At 29.2% G+C, this 26,639-nt stretch overlaps 1 protein-coding gene across 1 annotated transcript; it reads right to left on the bottom strand.

Moving 5' to 3' along the window:
- Positions 1–7,811: 7,811 nt before the first annotated feature.
- Positions 7,812–17,614, bottom strand: LOC111687950 (segmentation polarity homeobox protein engrailed). The gene is made up of 3 exons (XM_023450437.2): positions 17,195–17,614; positions 11,736–11,948; positions 7,812–9,390 (listed from the first exon to the last, which is right to left on the bottom strand). The coding sequence occupies exons 1-3, from the start codon at positions 17,517–17,519 to the stop codon at positions 8,867–8,869; spliced, it is 1,062 nt and encodes a 353-aa protein (XP_023306205.2). The 5' UTR covers positions 17,520–17,614; the 3' UTR covers positions 7,812–8,866.
- Positions 17,615–26,639: the final 9,025 nt, after the last annotated feature.

Below are 26,639 nucleotides of genomic sequence, written 5' to 3'. Positions count from 1 at the left end.
ATTAAGTGCAAATTTTTTTCTTTTACACATTTTTTTTTGTATATATTTAATTTTCTTACAAAAATTAGTGATTGCATAAAATAAGCTGTGAGTAAAAAAACGGTTTTAATTTCTCAAAAAATAAAAACAATACAGTAGACGTCCACTAGTACGAATTAAATAGTGTCAGGCCCTTTCGCAGTACCGAAAAATTCGTATTATTGAAAAACACATTTTGTATGTTTAAATTCAAATATTACACATAAAATATAGGATTTTATTTATTTTTGTTTTATTTTTCATGAAAAATTACATAACGAAACAAAATATAATAAATATGTATTATTTCAAATTTCTTGTACATAAACAGGCATAAAAGGGACATATTTACGTATACGAATTGTTAATGAAAGTATCGTGAGTCCAATGGTTGAAATGAGATATAGAAGGTTTTAAACTTTAATGTTTTTTAAAAATATATGTCCCAAAGACAATTTGCATGTACATATCTGTTCTAAAATGTATAAAACATGTTCAGATTACACAAAACTTTAATTAGAAACTTGAATGGAATATACTTTCAAAAACAATTCTCTAATTTGAAATTTTCTCTTAAAAACTTGGAATAGTTAAAGGATTACATATAGTAATGATTAAACCCATTTAAATGTGGAGTCATACTACTTTCAAAAATTGACAGTTCATACATATATAAATAACATTTTACTTATTAGAAAATTCATAATTAAACATTGATGTTTATTACTTTGTAAAATTATTAGTACGGCCTTTTCAATAACAGCGCTTTTGAGGGGTCAATATTGTTCTCATTGGCGATATCATTAAATTTAATTTCTTCTCCTTGGTCATCAAAATTACAAGAAAATAAATTAATTTCACTAAATAATTGTTGATTTGTAAATATACATGCAGTAATTTTAAAAACACAAAACATTAGTAATAAATACAAAAAATTTCAAAATTACTGAGCTAAAGGTGAATGGTACCGAAATCATAAAATAACAAGTAAGAGTGTTATATTCGGCTATGCCGAATCTTTTATTCCCACCATCAAATCAGTGTTATATAAATGAACTTTGATATTTTGAATATTTTATTATTATATATCGATATTAATGAGGGTAACATTTGAAAGAGGTCCATTAATGGGGGTTTTACTATTGACAGTGCTAATTTTTATAGCGAGTAGGGGTATTTATACATACATATATGGACCAATTCTCATTAAAGTCTGTTGGAAGATTTCAGTTCCTTATTAGTTTAAAATTTCATCGATCTACTTGTGTTTTGAAGCCACTAAGGAGCATTAAAGTCATAAAATATGGTAGTGAGATTTTAAATCAAAATTGTTTTATGTCGAGTTGCATTGCGGTGTTCGTATTTTTCGCGTCATTTCTGGGGCGGAATTTATATGGGGGACTGATCCTCATAAAAATTGATAGAGTGATTTCGGTTCCTATAAAAGAGATAGAGATATTAGCTTACACGAAACTAGTTTATGTCGAATTTCATAAATCTACTAGTATTTTTAAGCCAGTACTGAGCTTTAAAGTCATTTATTGAAGGGACCTTATATGGGGGAAGCGTCAATTATAGACCGATCTCCGTAAAATTTTGTAGAACAATCTTGGTTACTATAGGTCAGGTTTATATCGAATTTCATCGCTTTACTCGTTTTTTATTGCTTTACTCGTTTTTTTTGATAGGGATATTATATGGGGGTAGGTCAATTAAGGCTCGATCCACATAAAATTAAGTTAAGAGTTTTTGACTGGCAAGAAACTTAATTGAGTCGAATTTTATTACTACACTCGTATTTTTAAGCCAGTAATGGGTCTTAAAGTATTTTCTGATAGGGACCTTATGTTGAAGTTAGGGTCAATTAAGGCCTGTTCCACATAAAATTTGGTAAAGCGATTTTGGCTTGTGAAAAACTTACTTCTGTGAAATTTCATCGATATACTCGTATTTTTAAGGCAGTAATGAGCGTTAAAGTATTTTTATGGAGGGTAGAGTCAATTATAGACCGATCCACATAAAATTTGGTGGAAAGGTTTTGGTTCCTAAGATACATACTTATGTCAAATTTCTTCGCTATATTAGTATTTTTACGCCCATAATTAACGTTAAAGTCGTTTTCTGAAGGGGGCCTTATATGGGGGGAAGGGTCAATTGTGAACCGATCCACATAAAATTTGGTAAATTTTGACTTGTATAAATCTTACTTCTGTGTAATTTCATTGCTATAATCCGATTTTTAAGCCAGTAATGGGCATTAAATAAATTTTATGGGGGGACTTCTTATGGGGGGTAGGGTCAACTATTGACCGATCAACATAAAATTTGGTAGAGATATTGCCTAGTATAAAACTTATTTCTGGGAAAATTGGTATAGAGATTTTGGCAAGTATAAAACTTACTTCTGTTAAATTTCATCGCTTTAGTCGTATTTTTAAGCCAGTAATGAGCGTTTTAGTAATTTTATGTCTTTATATGAGGGGTAGGGTCAATTATGGACCGATCCACATAAAATTTCATAAAGATTTTTTGGCTGGTACGATTAAAAAATCTCTTTTTTGCAAAAAAAAAAAAATAAAAATATTTCAAAATAAAGTTAAAAAACAAACCAAATGCTTTATTTTTTAAAATAATCCCCATTTTTAACATACATACTGGACGGTGTAGGGTATCATATGGTCAGCTATGCCCGACTATACATTCATACTTGTAATACCCTTCACATTCGTAATTTCTATAATATAATTTTCTGACCCTATAAAATATATACGGTAAATAACGGAGATATGAGCAAAAATCCGACACAACCTCTGAAAATGTCATCAAAAAATGTCATATTTTTTTTTATTCATGCTTTGTTAAATAAGCAACAACAACCCTGTATATTGGATAAAGATGTACACGTGTGTGTAGATGTATTTTGTTTTATTCAGCTGTGTATTTTGTTTTGTGTGTTTCAATGCTGTTGGCGTCATTGAGTTATGTATTTTGTTTTTGTGAATTCTATTCGTATATTTGGATGTAGGTTCGTTTTATTGCGTTGACCTATTAATGTTTGGTATACATTATGTTATTGTTTTTCAAATAAATCCGATTTTAAATATTAATTGGAATCATTTAAACTTAGTTTAGTAATTAGTCGCGCAAATATCTTCCGTAGAAGATCATTAATCGCAGAAAATTATTATAATTGACACAAAATCGACTTTATAATTCAAACGCATATACATTTAATTTTATAAATGAAATGAGAATTATATTTACTCATTTTTGACCAAACAAAATGTTTTACTTACTCTTCCAAAAGAGTCTTTTCTGAGCCCCATTAGAATACCTTTTGAGAAGTTTCGACTCATTTTTTAATCATTTTTAAGTGTAAGTTTTGCTGTTTCATTACAAACAAAAACAAAAACATTAGGAACAATTTTAGATTTTCCAACTGCTTAAAATATGACCACAAAATAAGTTTTAAAAATCATCCAGGATGATCAATTTATGATTGCAATAAATTTTGTTATTGCCTTTCAAATATTCAGTTTTCAATCATATATCGGGATCATTTTCGAGTAATTTTTAATCGCTTAATTTATTAATCACTTTTAGGTCAAAAAAGGACCCAAAAATGACTCAGTTTATTGATTAATCATCCAACAATCTTTCAAATGCTAGTTGGGAAGTGACAAAATACATTTTTTTGAAAATAAAATAATATTTCTTATAAAATGACGCTAGTCGGCACATAAATTCTACTATACAAAATTTTTATAGAACGAAAGTATTTCCGCACTGAGCCTACGTCTGATTTCCAGATTTTAGTAATTCCTCATTTTTATTAACCCCAGCTTATATCTTTAACATTTCTCCAACTAATATTTTTACCCTACACCACTTTAGTGGGGAGGGTATATTAGGTTTGTGCTGAAGTTTGTAACATACAAAAATATTTGTTTTATACCCACCTTAAAGTATACCAATCGAATCGTTTTCTGAGTCGATTAAGCTATGTCCGTCCGGCTGGATGGCTGTCCATGTAAAATTTGTGCGCAAGGTACAGACCGCAATTTTCAAGATAATTGGATGAAATTTGGCACACGCGCCTTTTTTGGCCCACGGAAGCCTATCGAAAATGGTTAATATCGGTCCATTATTTTGACTATCCCCCATACAACCGTAACCCCAAATAGGACCTTTAGGCTTATAAATAATTTAAATAGTCTATTATGTCAACAAAAGTCGACCAAACTTAGTTTTATAGAACTTTAAATAACACTACCGATTTTTGTAATGATCGAGCTCCATTCGACCCTAGCCCCCATACAAACCCCCCTTCAGAAAATGATTTAAAGGTCAAAATTCACTTACAAACACTAATAACACTTTTAAATTCTACATAAATAATATTGAAGTAGACTTAACTCCCCCTACCAAGATTTTTCAGGATAGGGACATATTTTGCCCTACTGCCCTTTCTCTTTTTTTGCAAAAAAAATAAAAATATTTCAAAATAAAGTTAAAAAACAAACCAAATGCTTTATTTTTTAAAATAATCACCATTTTTAACATACATACTGGACGGTGTAGGGTATCATAAAAATGATAAAAAAATGAGTCGAAACTTCTCAAAAGGTATTCTAATGGGGCTCAGAAAAGACTCTTTTGGAAGAGTAAGTAAAACATTTTGTTTGGTCAAAAATGAGTAAATATAATTCTCATTTCATTTATAAAATTAAATGTATATGCGTTTGAATTATAAAGTCGATTTTGTGTCAATTATAATAATTTTCTGCGATTAATGATCTTCTACGGAAGATATTTGCGCGACTAATTACTAAACTAAGTTTAAATGATTCCAATTAATATTTAAAATCGGATTTATTTGAAAAACAATAACATAATGTATACCAAACATTAATAGGTCAACGCAATAAAACGAACCTACATCCAAATATACGAATAGAATTCACAAAAACAAAATACATAACTCAATGACGCCAACAGCATTGAAACACACAAAACAAAATACACAGCTGAATAAAACAAAATACATCTACACACACGTGTACATCTTTATCCAATATACAGGGTTGTTGTTGCTTATTTAACAAAGCATGAATAAAAAAAAATATGACATTTTTTGATGACATTTTCAGAGGTTGTGTCGGATTTTTGCTCATATCTCCGTTATTTACCGTATATATTTTATAGGGTCAGAAAATTATATTATAGAAATTACGAATGTGAAGGGTATTACAAGTATGAATGTATAGTCGGGCATAGCTGACCATATGATACCCTACACCGTCCAGTATGTATGTTAAAAATGGGGATTATTTTAAAAAATAAAGCATTTGGTTTGTTTTTTAACTTTATTTTGAAATATTTTTATTTTTTTTTTTTTGCAAAAAAGAGATTTTTTACAAGAGGGCTCAAAGGGCAGTAGGGCAAAATATGGCCCTATCCTGAAAAATGTTGGTAGGGGGAGTTAAGTCTACTTCAATATTATTTATGTAGAATTTAAAAGTGTTATTAGTGTTTGTAAGTGATATAATTCTCTGTAAGAGCACGCAGAGAAAGAACATGATTGTGGTTTTAATTATGATTGTAGTCTCAGCATACTATCGTTATTGTAACAATTTTAAAATATCATATTATGTTAAAATACCGTAAAAGTATTTCATCATGTTATTTTTGTAATTATCACTATATTGTTATTCATGATCATATTATGATCCAAGGTGTTAAAAATTTCGTGTTACTATTCTTATATTTATACCGTATTACACAATAAGTTTAAGGAACAAAATGCTTTATTTTTTAAAATTATCCACTCGTTTTAACACACTGGCTGGTATATATATATGTATATATATATATATATATATATATATATATATATATATATATATATATATATATATAATATATATATATATATATATATATAATATATATATATATATATATATATATATATATAATATATATATATATATATATATATATATATATATATATATATATATATATATATATATATATATATATATGATTGAGAACAACGAACAGAACAACTTACTTTATTGCGATTTTCAGCATGATGGAAAAGTTGATCTAAGAGTAGTTATCGAGTAATGCGACCCACATTATTTGATTGCCTATCAAAATCTCCCGACTCGAGTCCCTTAGAGATGCTGTTCGGCATTCTGAAGCGCTGGGTCGAAACTCGCAGTTTTAGAAAACATTGCAGCTTTCGAATGGCTTAAAATCCACTTGGGATTAATTACGGACTACACTAGTAACTAATCTATTCCATAAAGGAGTTTGGAACTCAAAGGGACCAAAGATTTCCATAAGAAGATCAAAAAGTTGCTTAAGTTTCGAACAGCTATTTATGGAGTTAATTCAGTTATTATTTTCTTGTAACTCACAGCGAAATGGAATTAAACTTTTGTTTTTGTTAGTATAATGTAGACATATAATATTATTATTATCAATTATATAATTTTGAATAAATCAATTAAAATAGAAATTATTGCACTATGTATACAATGCCAAACAAAGTTGCTTAGGTTTCGAACTATTTATATATATATATATATATATATTATATATATATATATATATATATATATATATATATATATATATATATATATATATATATATATATATATTAATCAGTTTATTGATTAATCATCCAACAATCTTCCAAATGCTAGTTGGGAAGTGACAACTAGCAGACCAACGTCATTTTTATAAGAAATATTATTTAATTTTCAAAAAATGTATTTTGTCACTTCCCAACTAGCATTTGGAAGATTGTTGGATGATTAATCAATAAACTGAGTCATTTTTGGGTCCTTTTTATGACCTAAAAGTGATTAATAAATTAAGCGATTAAAAATTACTCGAAAATGATCCCGATATATGATTGAAAACTGAATATTTGAAAGGCAATAACAAAATGTATTGCAATCATAAATTGATCATCCTGGATGATTTTTAAAACTTATTTGTGGTCATATTTTAAGCAGTTGGAAAATCTAAAATTGTTCCTAATGTAATTGTTTTTGTTTGTAATGAAACAGCAAAACTTACACTTAAAAATGATTAAAAAATGAGTCGAAACTTCTCAAAAGGTATTCTAATGGGGCTCAGAAAAGACTCTTTTGGAAGAGTAAGTAAAACATTTTGTTTGGTCAAAAATGAGTTAATATAATTCTCATTTCATTTATAAGATTAAATGTATATGCGTTTGAATTTGTGTGATAATTATAAAGTCGATTTTGTGTCAATTATAATAATTTTCTACGATTAATGATCTTCAACGGGAGATATTTGCGCGACTAATTACTAAACTAAGTCTAAATGATTCCAATTAATGTTTAAAATCGGATTTATTTGAAAAACAATAACATAATGTATACCAAACATAAATAGGTCATCCAGGTGTTTGAAATATGATTTTTTATAAATTTAGTTTGTAGTTATATATCGCGCAGTCAGAAGATCAAAAACTGTTTTCTGTTGTATTGTATTTTAATATGATTCGGAAAAAACTCAAAAACGACCAGTTATTTGTCTCATTAATGATTCAAAAAAGATTAAAAAATGAGTCATAATTGATCAAAAGTGGGGCTCATAAATGACCCATTTAAAAGAGTCGCAGGTAGGGTACCATTTTCTCCCGAAGAATTTATCATTTATGATTGTAATCATCATTTATAATTGTAATGATCATTGTAATCATGCAGAATTTAAAAAATGCTAGATGGGTTATTAACAATTGTATTTCCAAACCACGTCGAACAAACAAATATATTATTTGCTGATTTCCAGGTAAGCAACGTTTTTACTGGAATACTTCTTAAAAGTAATATTTTTCATCCCATACTTTTAAGCATGAGTACAGTACTGTAGTATTTTATTTCTTATTTCTTAGAATAACCATAAATATTTACAAAAATTTTATATTTATACAAAAAATATAAAATTTAAAATAACAATTTCTATATACATTTGATTACAACATACATTTCAATGATTTCTGTGAATTTAATATTGTTGCAAGTTTTTTGTAACCTCGTGCAATCATCATATTTTTGCTTTAGATGTATTTTTATACCCACTATCAAAAAAGAAGCGTCGTATGTTGGTTTGTCATTCGAAATATTGGTCAATGATACATAAAACAAGTTTTATAGAAATAAAAATGTTTTTGTCAAATTTTATAGTATTGGTCAATAATTGACCCAAATAATGCCCTCCTGCTTTATAATACGATTATAAGGAAGAATTTAGTTTAATGCAAAACAAAATCTGTATATCAAATTTTATGAAGATCGGCACATAATTGACATTGTTTCCTAAATAAGGACCCCTTCAAATGACGTTAACGCTCATTACTGGCTTAAGAATAGGTGTATAAAGAAGTAAGTTTCATATGAGTCGAAATCACTCTACCGAATTTTGTAATGATCGGTCTGTTATTGATCGTACCGTACATACATATACATGTGTATGTTTATGGTTTGAAAATCGGATATTATCGGGATAATGAAATTTAGTTTTTAAAAATATTTCGTTAATTCCTAATTGACTTACGCCATATTCCAAGTATCACTCTGATGTTTATTGAGAAGAATTCATTTTACGGCATACGCTTTGATGGTGGGTATATAAGATTCGGCATAGCCGAATATAACATTCTCACTTGTTTTCTTGTGATCTGTATAAACGGAGTAAATATTTTAAGTATATAGTTAATACATAAATATTTAAAAATTAGATATCTTACAATTGTATAAAATTAGCATAAATAATTTTAATTCAATAATAAAAACTAACACTATGATGGACTAGTATTTGCAATAAGACCAAGTGATTGATTACTATTTGTAGATTTTAAAGAAATATTTGATGAATTATCGCATTGCGAATTAATAAGATAACTGTTAGCTGCAGATAGATTTTTGGGGAATAACAAGTTGTTTGCAAAACAAAATGCGGATGCATAGTAGGGAGGAAATATGGCTGGAACCGTGGCTGACGAAGGTAGAGGCGCAGCATTAGGTGGTACCACCAAATTTGAACTATTAACAACATTTGTTAAGTAAATATTATTTTCATATACTCCTTGGCGTTGAGCAATCTTTAAACGGGATGTCAGTTGCTTTTTCCATTTAGTTCGCCTGTTTTGGAACCATGTCTTTATTTGTACTTCTGTTAAATTCAATGATTTTGATAGTTCCATACGTTTGCTGACACTCAAATATTTGTCTTGTTTAAATTCATTTTCTAGTCTTTCTAGTTGTTTTGCACTATAGGCCTGGCGCGGTTTTCGGTCTATTCCTTGTTTGCGAAATCGCTTTGCTGTAAAATTAAAATAAAGTCGAATAGTTAATTAATTAAAAATGCGCAAACAAAAGTTTAAACAGAGTTGTAAAAACGTATTTTAAAAATGTATATTCTTTAACTTAACACTCAAAAATTTTTTTTTTTTAAATTCCCCATATATATATATGTTAGCAAAAACACTGCTAACAATACACAAAATAATGAATTAATAACTGTCGGTCCATACTAGGAAAATTTTTATTTTGCATGAGAGAGAAAGGCAAGGAATATCATTTATCTCTCTCGAGGTACGGAGTCTCCCATACTCGGAAACTTGTGTTGTTATTCTTTTCATTCGTACAACAACAAATCAATGCAATAAACACATAGTTTCTAAAACAAAAGTTTCTATGTGTTTCTAGGAAACTTCAAAAAAGAATTAAGAAAAGGTTTCTCTACGAAAGTTTCCAAGTGTGGACCGGCACTAAAACTATATGGTGGTAAACTGTCAAAACGAATTACGAATGTGTTGTGAAAACGGAAATAGAATAGAATAGAAATTTAATATATACATATATGGGTCAATATTTGGCGAACATTTTCTGAGGTTTTTATGATTTTATTCATATTTATTCCAAAAGAGAGATATACAAGTTTGGTATTATAAGAAAGGTCTTGAAAGACTCTTTCAATCGCATATCAGAAATTTTTGCGTAACAGTAAAAGTAATCTAAATTTTTCAATTTTTCGTAAAATATTCAGATATTTTACATTTTAGCATAGATTAATTTATTAAAGTTCGTTGAAATTAATACACAGTAATGACGACCTACTGAATCGGTTTTTTCCGTTTTCCGAAATTCAACCTAGATTAAATTTTATTCAAACTTATCGAAGGCTGTGTACAATACCGAAACATTGCGAAATAATGTAAACAATAACATAGAAACCATTATTTCCAAAGCAATCATAGCAAACAGTTAGATGTTTCAATTATGTTATATAGTTCTATGTAAAAGTTTAAAAAACTTAATTTTCCGAAAAATTACCACATTTGTAATAATTTTGGAGTTGTATACAAATTTGTGTTGTATACAAAATCGTCTCCCAAAGACCTTTCATACGATACTTAATTTGGTTTATTTGCCAAAAATGTAAAAAATCATAAAAACCTTAAAAAGGACCTTTTTATCCTTTCATCCATCTCACCAAATATTGACGTCAGGACAAACATTTTGAGAAATGGTATCTTCGAATGAACTAAATTTTTATTTTCGGTGGGAAAATCAGCAACTTCAATTTTTGGGCCACCCTATTGTACGTTATCAGCTTATAAAAATTAATTTAAACTTCGAAAAGGCTATTATTAAACATTAACTAAACTTATTTTAAGACCGACTCACAAAAAATGGTGCTTGAGTTACCCCCTTCAAAATATTCGCTGTTATGTAATATTATGTTAACTAAAATATTTTCGGTTAAGTGTTGTCCATTCGTGATCTAAACAGTTTTCAAGAAAATATCGTATGGGGGACACTTGTTTAATGTTAAATTCAATATTTTACCCAATATTGTTATGTTTTATAATGGTTCCCGAAATATTTCTAGTCTATCGATGGCTGTTCGTGAGCTGGACCTCTTACAAAAAAGTCCCTTTTTAGTTTTTTTTTTTTTGAAATTTCACAGTATTTCTTAAAAAAAATATAAAATATGTGGTATCATTTGCAAGGTTTTTGGATGTCAAGTCTAGTGGTGTGCAAAATTTGCAAAATTGTGCATACATTTTCTATATATTAGTGAAAGACCTAATAATTTTAAATATTGTGAAATATGACAATTATGATAAATACATCATTGGACGCGACATTAAGACCTTTTTCAAACGATACCCCATTTTAGATATTTTGTTTCAAAATAAAACAAGAATTAAAAAAAATTAATTCCAAAATATTTTTTTTATTATTTGATTTAGCTCACGAACGGTTATCGCTAGACTTAACATATTTTGGGAATCATCATAAAACGCTTTTAATTTCCATACGGAGTGAGTCGGTCTAATATACATATGTATAATTTATTTAACTACTAGATTTCTTCATGTTTGAAAAAATGCTAAATGTCTTCTTATGAAAAAATGCTTTCAATAATCGAGGTTTCCCTCCCTTTTCCACATACACGATAGTACTAATTTTTCCGGTTTTTACCTATTTCCCCTTTTTGTCTATAATACCTGCCAAGTATTGATCTAACTTTGTACCAAATTTCAAGAAAATCGGTATAGCCGTTTAGACGTGATTGACGAACAAACAAACGCACAGACTTATAAAGCAATTACACAATATATATGTATATGTATATTAGGATGAACTAGAAAATAATACCTTGGAGTCCCATTAAATGATGATGATGATGTAGATGATTAAAATGTGTTCCGATAATTGGTTTTGTTGGCAGACCAATCCAGTTGCTATAAATAACAGGTGAAGAGTTTAATCCTCCATAATTTACTAACGGATGCAAACGTTTTATATTATTATCGTAGGAAGATATTGATGAGACGTCTTTCTTTAAAATATTTCCAAGATCGTAGGAGGCTAAAAAAAGAGAAAACTGCTATAAAACTAAAACATAATAATTTTAAAATCATATCGCACAGTTACTACAAGACTGACATAATCTAAAAAGTCGTTTAAAAAAATGACTTTAAATGTTTAATGATATTTTACTATTTCTTAATTAACTTTTAAACCAAAAAATATAGCGTATTCGGATAGTAATGTGTTCTCATTACTCATAAAAATTTAATATATTTAATTTATTTTTAATTAAATTTAGTTAGTTTGAATGGAGGATGTATACACATCAAATCCGAAGAAATACACCTAGGCATCTATCGGGCCTATTGTGCGCTCCTTAACCAGTGCCACCAGACTAGAACACTAACCACTAATCTACCGGAGACTACTAATTAAATTTAGTGGCCTCCAGTATTAATCGAAAATAATAGACATAAACTCCCCGAAATATTTATAACACCAAAATTGAATCGCGACTCATTTTAATGAATTAATGAATAGATCGGGTGCAATATTTTGTACGTCAGTATTTGCAATATTTTATTGTATATGGTTCAGAAAGAATGCCGCAAAAATCCCAAAATAACAAGAATTTAAAAAAAATGTATCGTGATTTACATTACAAAACATTCCACACGTTCAATATTTATCACGTGATCCATTATAAATATTTTTACGAATTTTGGATTTCAAAAAATTGTGGTTTTCTGTGATATGGAACACGATCCATCAATATTACATGAAACACGCTCTACATATCACCAAACAGCAAATATCACGATGTATATTGAACGTGTGACACTGTCCTAAGACCAAATATAAGATATTTTTAAAATCGTTAAAAAATAAAATAAGTTTTTAGAGAAAATTATAGGTTATTGCACATATGCTTAATAAATAGAGAGTATTATATTGTAGTTATTTTTATTTTCTTAAGGTAAAATGCTATTTATTTTAGCAGGGAATTAGTTTTGGGATTGGATGTAACACATAGGTGAATTAGATACATTGTCACATAAGACATTCCAATGGAACATATTTTTGTTTATCAGTTTGAGACAAATCCAAGTCTTTTATGGAGTACTTTTCACATGCGTGTGTGAAGTGCCCTCAATTTTTGCAGGGTATATGTTTGTAATATACATATTCCCACAAAACTAAAAATTTAGTATCAATGACATTAAGTTCATGGTTATAAATTGTGTTTATGCATGAGTATTTATTTGCTTTAAACAGTTTGGTGTAAAATTTTACTAATTTGCATCAAATAGCACGTCTAAAGTACAAATAATTATCTCGCTCGCTGAACACTTCAATCTGATTGCATTTAACACTTCAAGACAAATAAATAATCCGTTCGGTTTTGCCTCAATTAACATTGTACACATCGGATTAAAATGTTTACATTTTGAAAAACTGAAACACAAATAGTTGTGAGCATTTTAAAAGTGTGAAAATTTTAACAATCTTTACAAATAAGTAAATTAGTATAGTGCTCCTATATGCATATATACATATGTATGTACATATGTACATAGTGTAAGTACAAACTATTCCTGGTTTTCATCGTTAGCCTTTTGAAAAGGAATACATTATAAAATTCGTTCATTATTTTGTCTCTTTTTTGATACTAGTGCGTGTTTATAATACAAAATTGCGTTTGTTACATTATTTTTATATTATTTGCATTTTTTTGTAATTGTACTTTTTATTTGTCTCCAACCCATGGAAACAAACAACTTATTACTATAAATATCCGATAGAAATAAGAGATGCCACTTATTCATTCGTAATTCGTACGTAATTCAAACTGAATTACATACAGCTTGTGTAATTCGCAGCTGAAATTTTGTATGGCGAATCGTGTACTTCAGTTCGTAATTGGGCGTTGTTAGTCTTAATGGTATGATTTTATATGTTTATTTCAATTGTAATTTATTAAAAAATTATAAAATTAAATTTCACATGATTGGAGCTGAGGTATTTTCGAGTGGTAGGTGGTCGAGGACAAAATGTGGGACAGTGGGTAGCCCCTAACCAAATCTACCAAAAACAAAATACACAGTGCAATAAAACCAATTTACATCCCCATATACTTACATAATTTTTCGAATTCACAGTGTTGTTGTTACTTATTTATCAAAGCATAAAAAAAAATTCATGAAAAACTAAATATTTTTTTAAATAACAAATTGAAATACCCGGGAAGTGACACTATTTTTCTGAAAGGTGGATCCGAGTAGAACAAGAATATATTTTTGAAATTCGGCAAACACCTCCATAATCTTGAGTTACGGGTAAAAAACGGTTTTCCTGCCTTTAAGCACTTATAAGTCAATAACTTAGTGGAATCTGAACCGATTTTGTTTCTTTACGGATTTAGAAAGCATAAGCTGAGGCCTATATAATGACATATACAACGTTTAAGTAACCTGGAGAGATATGTGTGCATTTCATCAGCAAACATATTTTTATACCCTTCACCTTCGTGAGAAGGGTATAAATAAGTTTGTCATTATACCCTTCACCTTCTTGAGAAGGGTATATAAGTTTCATTCCGTTTGTAATTTCTATAATATAATGTTCCGACCCTAGAAAGTATATATATTCTGGATCCTTATAGATAGCGGAGTCGATTAAGCCATGTCCGTCTGTCTGTCTGTTGAAATCAGTTTTTAGAGGACCCCAGATATCGGCGAGATCCGAATCTTCAATAATTTTATTAGACATGCTTTTGAGAAGATCGCTATTTAAAATCAGCAAAATCGGTAGGTAAATAACGGAGATATGAGCAAAAATCCGAGACAACCTCTGAAAATGTCATATTTTTTTCATGCTTTGTTAAAAAAGCAACAACAACACTGTATATTAGAAAAAGATGTACACGTGTGTATGTAGATGTATTTGGTTTTATTCAGCTGTGTATTTTTTGTATGTTTCGATGCTGTTGGCGTCATTGCGTTGTTATTTTTTTTCTTTTTCTGTGTTTTTCGTTATGTATGTTTAGATGTCTGTTGGTTTAGATGCCTTGTGTATTTTGTGTTTTATTTCGTTTAGCGTTGTTGTTGTTCTTTTTGTTTAGCTTTTGATGTAATAATAATGTAGTCGGGAAAAAATTAAAAATTTATAAAAGGTGTTTAAAATACACTATGGAGAAGGGTATACAAGATTCGGCACAGCCGAATATAGCACTCATACTTGTTTATTTTAGTTTTGCACCGTTGTCCAAGTTTAGAGATGTTTTTTGAAATTATTTTATATGTATTTATTAATTGATTAGAAATCCATGTCTATTAATGAGAAAAACGCAACTTTGTTTTCCGTTTGCAATTGACGGAGTTATTGATTTTTTCTTAATACGAAATTGTTCAAAAACTGATTTTCTGAAGGATGCTATATATGGGTTAAATATGGGCTGATCTTAGAAAAATTTGGTGGAAGGATTTATGTTTATATAAAAGTTATTTATGCTGGATTTAATCGTGATATTAATATTTACAGGAGATATATGGAATTCAAGTCATTTTCTGAAGGAGCGTTTGTATGGAGACTAGGATCAAATAAGACCGTATTGTCTAAAGAATCAGCAGTATCACTAAAGATTAAAGCAGACTCAATTATACCGACTTTTGTATTGATCCTTATTGATCCTAGTCCCCATGCAAACCCTCCATAAGCAAAGGCCTTTAATTCCATAATTCCCTTAATAACATCAATATCACTATGAAATTCAGCGTAAATGACTTTTATATAAATTTTGTTTATATGTTGTGAAAAATTAATTTATATTCAATCGCTTCAATAAATTTTTTAAATGTACAACAAAAATAAAACAAAATGCGTCACATGTAACTTGAAGCGTAGAATGAGAAGTACGTATAAAAAGAGCGTAATACTTTGACGCATAATGTGTTCTCAAATAAAATATAATAAGAAACACAAAAAACATACATAGATAACAATTTCAGAAAAAAATAAAATCAAGTAATATTAAATCAATTCAACAAGCGAAATAAACCAAAGTTATTTCATTAAATTAAAATTTTTTATTTCACATTTTAAACAAAAAATAAATTTGTTTTTCATAAAATTTTATTTTTTTAAGATTATTGTATCAGCTGCTGACATACTACGCTTACAACGATACAACATCGATTGTGAAATGAACAATTTTATTCTCACAACTGGCGTAGGGCATTATGTGTTCGACCTAGCTCAACTATAATTTACTTTAATTTAAATTAAAAACAAGTAGGAAAATATAGTCGGGCATGGCCGACCATATAATACACCATGAGTATATTTTTAAAATTTTTATTTTTCATAAAGAAACTTTTATGTTGAATTTTACCTTAATTCCAAAGTATTTAAGCAATTTTTTGATAAAAAATAAAAAATTTTTTAATTGGGCTTTAAATAGGTCAAATATGGGCCGATCCTCGGTAAATTTTGGAAAATAATATATTTTTAAATAACAGTCAGTTTTGTTGAGTTTCATTACGATTCAAATGGTTGCAAGTCAAATTTGTAAGGACCGATCATTTCGAAAATATGCAGTGACATTTATACTTATATTTTTAGAGATATAATAGAATATTTGACGTAATTATGACATAAAAAGTCAAAATCGGGAGTTACGGTTGTATGGGGGCTAGGTGAAATAATGGACCGATTTCAACCATTTTCAATAGGCCTGTGCCAAAAAACATACTTGGTCCAAATTATCTTGAAAATTGCGGCCTGTACCTTGCGCACAAGGTTTACATGGACAGTCAGCCGGACAGACGGACTGACATGTGTTAATTGACTCAAATGTGGGTATTGGACCAATATTTTTGTGTGTTACAAACATCAGCACAAACGTATAATACCCTCCCCACTATAGTGGTGTAGGGTATAATTAAAGTTATAAAGTTAAAATTTTTGTATTAAAATTATAAAAATTAACATTATAAAAAATATTTTCTTCAAGAAAGCGACAAAAATTAGTTTAATTTTTATAAATATAAATAATAAGATGTTTGATATTACTTCAGAAATTTAAATGGGCTTTTTTAAGTTACGTAAAAACCTTGTACATGAGAATATTGCATTTTTTTAATTAAAGCGAAAACCTGGTTATTGAAAACATTCACAATAATAAATCCCGAATTTCTTCGCAAATTCGAAAGTTTAAATCGCGTAATCTCAGCATTTAATATTAATACTAATATTGTATCGAGTTACATAACACAGTATTATACATATAATCAAAAGTCACTTACGAATTTCCGGAGATAATTGACTGGAAGATGATTTTGTAATCGTTGGGGTATTACTGTTGTTTATCGATGACGTATCAATATTATATTTCTGTAAGTTATTCGATCGTCCTAATATGCTGTCTATGCTAAAGGGACAATTTCGTTCAGATTTCGATGACGTTTTTGAACAAGAAATATCTTTGTTCAATTCTGGATTTGGATTTTCTATATTGCATGGAGTCTCACTAATATCACTACAATTTAATTCAGAATCGCAAAAACTTTCTATTTCATCTTCGGACGTTACAAGTTCCGTTTCATCACCACTTAAATGGTTGCGACTCATATTTCTTTTATTTTTCTGTTTTAATATCAATAGCGGAAATATCAATTAAAAAAAGTTAACTAACTAATCGGTTCTTAATCACTTGTTAAGTACTACTGAATCAGTTAAGACTATGTTGTTAAAGTGAACCATTTAAAATCCCCTTTAGAACCAAGTAATCAACTACACAACAAATTTGTGTATCTGTATGTATGTAATAGATATACATACAAACATACTCATATCTTATTTAAGTAAGACAGACTCCGCCCAAAAACGAGAAAGAAAATCAAAATATTTACAGAATTAACACACTTTAGTGTTGATAACATTTATCCACCCATTCGATAGCGGCTTGAGAGTAAGAGAGATAATAGTAGTCCAGCAGGGATGCTGCTCATTTACCAATTGGAAAAATGAATTCAGTTTTCATAATCATACATATAATGCCCACGAGTACAAATGATTTTCATATAGTACACACAAACACATTAATAAATACATATGTATGTATATATGCCATTTACACACGTACAAATGCAATGTATCCATTTAGTAGATACCAGGTGACCACCAGCATTAGTTGATAAATTTACAAATTAAGTTGTTATGGTTATTTAAAAATTCAATTAGTACATGAAAGGTGTTAATATACAATTTCGTTAATGATTTACTCCAATTAGAGTTTACTCTTCCATGAATAGTTTTTATACTCTTTAAAACTATAGTATGGAGGGTATTATGTGTTTGTGCTGATGTTTGTAACAATCAAAAATATTGGTTTTACATCTTAAAGTCTACCAATATTTATAAGATAAGCCCATATTTTCCATTGCTCTCGTATAACACCTATTTAAGAAAATTACTTTATTTAATTGTTTGAATATATCGGAGTTAACAAAAAACAAATTCATTAATAAAAAATCAAAATTTTTTACATACGACTCTCTGGCATAGGGTGTCATGTGATTTGCCATATCCGACTGTATATTTTTATTGTTATATTAACATACCCTTAATATTAAATGGAAAAACGTGCATTAATATATAATGAATACTTATGTATGTTATTATTTAAACTATTTTTGTGCATAATTTGGTAGCTTATGAAACATTTCATCTTCATATGAAATAAAATAATGTTTAGCTCTTAAATGAGCACTGTTTTTGTTGGTTTTTTCATATTTCAGAGTAATTCCAGATCTTATAAAGATAACTATAAATTTACATTTACAGAAAATTAAAAAGTTTATTTTTTAATGAACACACCATTTCGTTAAATTTGTAATATGTTAACTTAACTTAAAAGATTTCAGTAAGATGTTGTGTTATAAACATAATTTTTGATTAATTTGAAAAAAATATATATTTATTAAAAGTTATTTGATAAAATTTTTATAGAAACATTAATTAAGAAATACTTGTGAGTTAGTATTAAAAAATATTCATATATAATTATTAGGGCAAGGATTTCAGTTCAAATGCATGTTTATTGTCAGTAACTCAAAATAACGTTTGACTATGGTGCCGTAGACGAGGCTTGTTGAAAATGGTTTACATCGGTTCATTATTTCAAGACATGTCCGTCCTTGTTTTTTGGCACAGGGAAGAAGCCTATTGAAAAAAGTTAAAATCGGTCTATTATTTAACCTAACCCCATACAACCGTACCTCCTGATTTGGGCTTTTTATGCATTATTACGTCAAATATACTATTATATCTTTAAAAATTGGCACAAATAAGTCCTTGTTTTTTGGCACAGGGAAGAAGCCTATTGAAAAAAGTTAAAATCGGTCTATTATTTAACCTAACCCCATACAACCGTACCTCCCGATTTGGGCTTTTTATGCATTATTACGTCAAATATACTGTTATATCTTTAAAAATTGGCACAAATAAGTTTATTTAAGTATTAAGTTTATTTAAGTAGTCCCCATATAAACCCCCCTTCAAAAAATGTCTTAAACGTCTAAAATTGACTTGTAACCATTGACTTGTAACCATTGAGTTGTAACTCAACAAAACTAACTGTTATTTAAAAATATATGTTTTTCAAAATTTGTCGAGGATCGGCCCATGTTTGACCTATATAAAGCCTCATTTAGAAAAAATTTTTTTTATCAATAAATTGTTTAAATACTTTGGAATTAAGGTAAAATTCAGCATAAATTTCTTTATTAAAAATAAAAAATTAAAAAAAAAATATACTCATGGTGTAGGATATTATATGGACGGCCATGTCCGACTATACTTTCCTATTTGTTTTAAATATACTCATATCTCGACAAAAAGCTCCAAAACCAAGTTCTATACTAGACTTGATGATCCTTACGAATTCTCATTTTATTTTTGTATCGTCGGCCCCGTCGAACTATAATTTATTATTTACTTATTTGGATTTTTTTTAATAAATTGAAAAAAAAACTCATCTTAACAAGAAAATACTAGACTATGAAATTAACTTTTACATTGTTTTATTTATTTGTTGTTGTTCATTGTTTGTGCTGATTATTTAAAGGTCTAAAAATAATTGTCCTATACCCACCTTCAAGTATCGGCTTAGAATAAAATATACACACAGAAAAAAGATCGATTGGAAATCGGTTACCATGATAAATATTTAGTTAAATTAACTAAAATTGTATCGCTGTTATTAAAAATCTGTAAAATTAACTAATTTTCTATATTGCTTACTAAAAAACCATAATTATAATGGAATTGTGGTTTTAACTATTTCCATATTAATAATTTGAACTGAATTGTATCGGTTATTAAATATTTTGTGAATTCAGTCAATGAAGCCGACTTTTATTTAGAATTAAAACGTAAGAACATCAAATATTAGTCGCTGCAACCGAAAAATAGTAGAAAAATCAATTATCAATTGAAAAAAATATTTAAAATTTAATTACGGTTAAAGGAACTAAATTCGATGTTCGTAACCGATAAAGAGGTAATAATAGTTGACGTATACAAAAATAAATAAAATAAAATGAATTTATAATTAAAAAAAATCGAAAAACGTTTGAGGATTACTTTATGCGAAAAAAATTGGATTAAAAGGGTAATGTTTAATATATGTTATATCTTATAATCTATTTTGTGTTATTTTTCCATTAGTGTTAAAAATTTTGCAGCTGCGGAAAGGCGTGAAAGGTAGTACCTTATAGACATGTTGGACAGGATGAAGAACAAAATCCCTGACACATAAAAGTAGCGTTTACCACCAAATTATCAAAACTAAAGGGCTAAAGTAGTATTTTTATTTAAATAAGTTTGGTATGTTTATATAAATTCATATATTTTGTAAATATTTTAAATAAAATTAAATATATTTTAAAATACACAAAATCCACAAATTGGTTTTCAATAAATAATATTTCAGTTGCAGATACCAATAATTTCAATCCACATTACCGAATAATAAACAAAAATAGTTGTGTACACAATTGTTCAATTCACAATCAAGTTGTATATTGTACCTACTAAAGTTTAGTAACAGTGATTGTGAGCAGATCTTTGCAGCAAGTCATAAGTTTATGTTCTCAATGAAAAAAAAAACAATCAAAAGAAATACACATAACAATGTCAAAAGAAAAAAATCAAAAAATATTAAATTAATTAAAAATGCGAAATAAACCAAATTAATTTCTTTGAATTTTCAATTCTTTTATTTTCTTTATTCCACATTTTAAACTAATAAATAAACTGTTTTTAATAAAATTTTAGTTTTTTTGTTTTTGATATCAGTGTTACCACTTTATCGTTTTTTATGCTAAAATCGTTTGAATTTTTGTTTACATGTTGAAATAAACAATTGGCAACACTAAAATTTCTTACAACATTTGAAAAACATGAAAAATTGTCGTATGAGTTGTATAGAGCTTTTGCATAGAAAATACCAACAACATTGTTATGACTATTGTAGCAGCTGCTGACATACAACGCATACAACGCTACAACATCGATTGTGAATTGAACAAATATTGAACAAATTCAGTAATAGTAACGGAATTTTTCAATAATTACAATCGAATTTTGGTATAGTTGTGAGAACCGGCTGAATTCGATTGGAAACAAATTCGGTTATAACAACGAATCTGTTTTCTCTGTGTATTTGTAACTGGTAGAGGTTATCATATGGTCGGCCGTACTCGACTATACTTTCTTGTTTTGTTTAAGGAAATATTTTTTAGTACATATTATAAGCCCATATATTGCATTTTTTAGTGCATTAAAATCCTTGCCCTTGTAATAATTAATAAATAAAAGGCAATCATTATTTTATTACAATTGATAAAATCAAGTTTAGCGACTAAATACGACATAAGCAAGTTTCTTATGAGGTAAAACCTATCTACCAAATTTTATGAGGACGCTCCACAATTGACTTTATCCCCCACATATGACTTTAACACATATTACTGGCTTAAAAGTGTTAGAATAGCTTTTAAATTGCAGTTGGGTTAAATAACTCGTTAGTCGAAGTATAACTCTAAAATCTTATAAAAAATAAGAAATATACTTTTTTCAGATTAAATAGATATTGAAATACTTAAATATTTTTAATATTGTTGCTTATTTGTATCTTTGGAATTCATTAATACACATCTGTGCAAAAGTTTTTTGTTTTAACTAGTCTTCAATAAATTCACTCTGCCAAATTCTATTTCTGATTTAAATTTTACTATTTTTAATTAAATTAAAAAACATTTTCTTATTTTAAAATTCACACAACAAATTTCATTGACTGTTCATTGACTTTGCACTAAGACAAAACTGATCACGTTTTTTTCTTTTTCTTTACTTTCAATTCTTAAGCTTATTCCCCTCTCTCGTTTATTAGGGGACTGTCTAGTGACGACTGCCACTCTCTTGCTTGCTTGGTGAACAGTAAAGTGGCGACTGTCTCGCTCTCGATTACAAATAGTACATTCATGATCAATGACCAATAAAATTCAAATATGGTACAATCAGTTGGTGAGACTTGAGTGGAAAATACCAATTATGTCTCCGATAAATGTGTAAAATATTTACATTCTAAAGTATAATGGAAAAAAACAATGTTTATGTGTCCCCTCACACGTTTACCTAGGATACAGTAAAGTGACGACTGTCTTCACTCTCGTTTACGAAGAGTACGTTGGTGACGAATAACCCAATATATAGAAATTAGGGTCAACCAAATGGTTACACGTTAGTGCAAATGACTGTCTTTTACGTATGCCCCAGCAGTTCGACGGGACAGTACGAACTGCCCACTTAACCTACCACTTGTGGTGGCCCCTAGCCACCTGACTACCCAGGTGACCAACCATTTTAACATGGGCTTAACCTACGAGAGCCTCCGCTCTCGTTTACAAAGAGGTTATTGGTGACGAAATACCAAAAACATACGAATTGGAGTCAGCCAGGTGGTAGGATATTAATGGAACTAAAATTTCAAAATTTCAAGGGTCTACTATGGGACAATAATGGGACGATTGACCCGAAAGATATAAATTTGAGTCAACCAGATGGTGGCATATTAGTAGAAAGTACTTATCATTTCTCCAAAAGATGGGTAAACTACTTTCGGAAGTACAAAAAAAAACAACTTTTAACAGTAAAATCTTTAGGTTACTTGAGGACAGTAAAGAGACGACTGTCTCCGCTCAAGCTTACAAAGAGGAAACTAAGTAGACAGTTGTCATTCTCGATTATAAAGGGTACATTCGTGACGAATGACCCAAAACATACGAATTACGATCATCCAGATGGTTAACTATTAGTGGAAATTACTTTCTTATTCGTATACATTGAGTCTTTGTCGAACTGTTGGGGCACTGACCGACGCCCTATTTCACACACACAGATGGATATAAAGTCTTAAATTTAGGTTTGGTTGACCCTAACTTAGAAAATTGAGCCGATTGGTATACATACTTCGACCTATACTTTTGGATGTATTTTTGACATCAGAGCAAACTATAGTGGGAAGGGTATTATGCTTTTTTTTTAAATCTGTATTTTTTAATCAATTAAGACTTTATTTTATATTTTATTTAATTAACTAATTAATTATTATAATTAATTTTTGTAATTGAGTATAATATTGTAATCACTTTTTTAATCAATTAAGACTTTAATTTATATTTTATTTAATTAACTAATTAATTATTATAATTAATTTTTGTAATTGAGTATAAGACTTTTGTAATTCGAAAAATTTTGAAGTTTGTAAAAAAGTATAATAGGAAAAATATAATTTTTCGTTATCTTATCTGAAAATTTGGGTTTTTTTCTCAGAGGATGCCTCCTACTTATGCAGTGCATAGTGTTTGAACTAGGAAAATAGGTTAAGGGAGGAGGGATAGAGATGGTAGTGTTTGTGGACATTTGATTTAGATATTTTTACATTGATATTGGCAGGAAATACTTCTTTAGGAAATTTGTTCCACGGTGCTTTTGAAGAATGAATTTTCTTTGTAATGCCTTGTGCTTTCCACTGGCCACAATGGCCACAAATGGGCGTGTTCTTGAAAAAAAGGTTGTGTTGCGCAGAAATATGCGGGTATCTGGAAGAAGTTCCCGTTGGGTCACCGTTGTGTCAATAGGGTATCTAACTCAATAGAGTTAGATACCCTATTGACACCGATAAGAACTTTCGCCCTCTCCTGTACGCGGTCAAGTAGATCCAAAATAGACTTTAAAAATTTGGCCCATATATGACAGTTGTTTTAATTTTCGGTCGGATATACATAAGTGATGTAAATAGTAAGGAGATCAGGTGGAGTGAAGAAAACCTAGCACCGTTTTAAAAAACCGTGGCACTTGAATGCTTCTTTCAAAAATGTGTTTAGTCCAGCGGACATCGCACTATATTTTTATGCCTAAAACATCAAGCGATTCCGATTCCTTAATATTTACACCAATCATATTATCTGCCATATGTAGATAGAGAGGTAGGAGAACGGAGTTATCCGACACCAAATGCAACAAGTGAGAGTGTTATATTCGGCTGTGCCGAATCTCATATATCCACCATAAAGCCGTATGATTTAAAAGGAATGCTCCCCTATAAACAGCAGGGTGATATTACTCATGAAATTAACTGAAGAGGACCTTGTATGAGAGATAGGGTTAATAATTGACCGTTTTTATGCAATTTTTTAAGACCAATTTTGGTTCATACAAAAGATCTTTACATTAAATATCACTTCCCAACACTTTTCGCATAAAATTCTGTAGGAATATTTATGCTCCTATAAATGTTTCTTATATGTAATTTCATAATTTTTCACGTATTTTTAAGTCATCAAAGATCGTTAAAGTAATTTTTTTAACTCTTATAAAAAAATGATTGTCGAATTTTATTGTTTTTCAGTATTCTGTATTTTTAAACCAGTAATGATCATTTAAGTAATTTTTTGATGGACACCTTATATGGGGAGTAGGGTCAATTAGAGACCGATCCTCATAAAATTTGGCAGGGTGATTTTGGATCATATGAAACTTATTTATGTTGAATTTCATCGCAATGCTCGTATTTTTGAAATAGATGTGCCCATTAAAGGTGTTTTTCGGGGGTACACTTGTATGGGGGCTATCCGAAAACGTGGACCGATATTGTCCATTTTCAATACCAAACAAACCTTAACTGTAGAGAATATTTGTGGAAAATTTCCTCTATCTCGTTCCCTTTGGACTCTATAGTGCTTTCAACAGACAGACGGACGGACAGACATGGCTTATTTATGTTGAATTTCATCGCAATGCTAGTACTTTTGAAACAGATGTGCTCATTAAAGCTGTTTTTCGGGGTTCACTTCTTTGGGGGCTATCCGAAAACGTGGACCGATATTGTCCATTTTCAATATCAAAAAAACCTTAACTGTAGAGAATATTTCCTCTATCTCGTTCCATCATTCCGAGAGGATATCAGTAACTACGCACAGTATATTATTCCCTGATATCGGAATGATGGAACGAGATAGAGGAAATATTCTCTACAGTTAAGGTTTTTTTGATATTGAAAATTGTATCTATAAAAATTTTGTTAAAAAATATATATATTGAATTTTAACAAAAATTTTACTAATTTATAAAACTGTACTTATATACTTACTTATGTACTGTGAAAACCGAAACACTTATACATTAAATATTATAAAGCAAATAAGAAGGCCAGTACCGGTATGCTATCTGGTCAGGACACTTAAGTAATTATGTTGAGATTCGCTAAAACCTTTTTAACGGCACGCTCTGGGAATAACATACTGTGCGTAGTTACTGATATCCTCTCGGAATGATAGCATTCCGTCAAGTAAGAATTACTTGCAAATAACTCAGCTTAACGGTTAGCTTTATCAACCGGGTCAATTAATTGAAGAATTAACTCATAATTTACACTTTTTACCAACGTTTTGCTGCCCTTAGGAACAGCAAGAACTTTCGTGTAGAGCTTTTTCGCGTCTAAGTACTCTGGCCTTAAATGTCCGGCAAATGCTATGAGCTTTCATCAGCTAATATTGGTTTTGCGGTCACTTAAGTGTATCTGAGTATATATATTTTATTTCTTTTTCGCCATTTGGTTAAATCTTAAATTGGATAATTAATTTTTTAGTCGATATTTAAAAAAAAAATAATTACGAATTTTATCAAATTCATTAAAAGTTCTTTGAAATATAATTACATAAATCAATAACAATAATATTTTTTAATAGAATTTTTGTCACTTTTTTCCAATTAACATTTTTAATTTTCAGTTTATCAATAATGTTATTTTGATGATTACAGCAAAATCGAATGTTGCAAGGAAGTTTAATGTCGTCAATTGTTTATTTCAGCAAATACATAAAAAATTCAATTGATTTTAGCATAAAAACGATAAAGAGTTAACACAAAAGTCACAAACAAACAGCTCGAAGTTTTGGAGATAATTCAATGAAGCCTGTTAAAAATGGTTAACATCGGTCTATTATTCCATACAACTAAACCCCTGAATAGGCTTGTAAACCTTGGTACATAATCTTATATGGTACCATTGAAAATAGTTTACATCGGTTCATTATTTCTCCTAACCCGCATACAATTGAACACGCCGAATAGGGCTTTTAAGTTTATAATCTATACTGGATTTGATGACCCTCACGAATTTCA

Source organism: Lucilia cuprina, chromosome 4 (genome assembly GCF_022045245.1).
Source record: "Lucilia cuprina isolate Lc7/37 chromosome 4, ASM2204524v1, whole genome shotgun sequence".
Classification (NCBI taxonomy): Eukaryota; Metazoa; Arthropoda; class Insecta; order Diptera; family Calliphoridae; genus Lucilia; species Lucilia cuprina.
The sequence above is the reverse complement of the archived record's forward strand: the minus strand, read 5'-3'. Positions and strand labels throughout refer to the sequence as shown.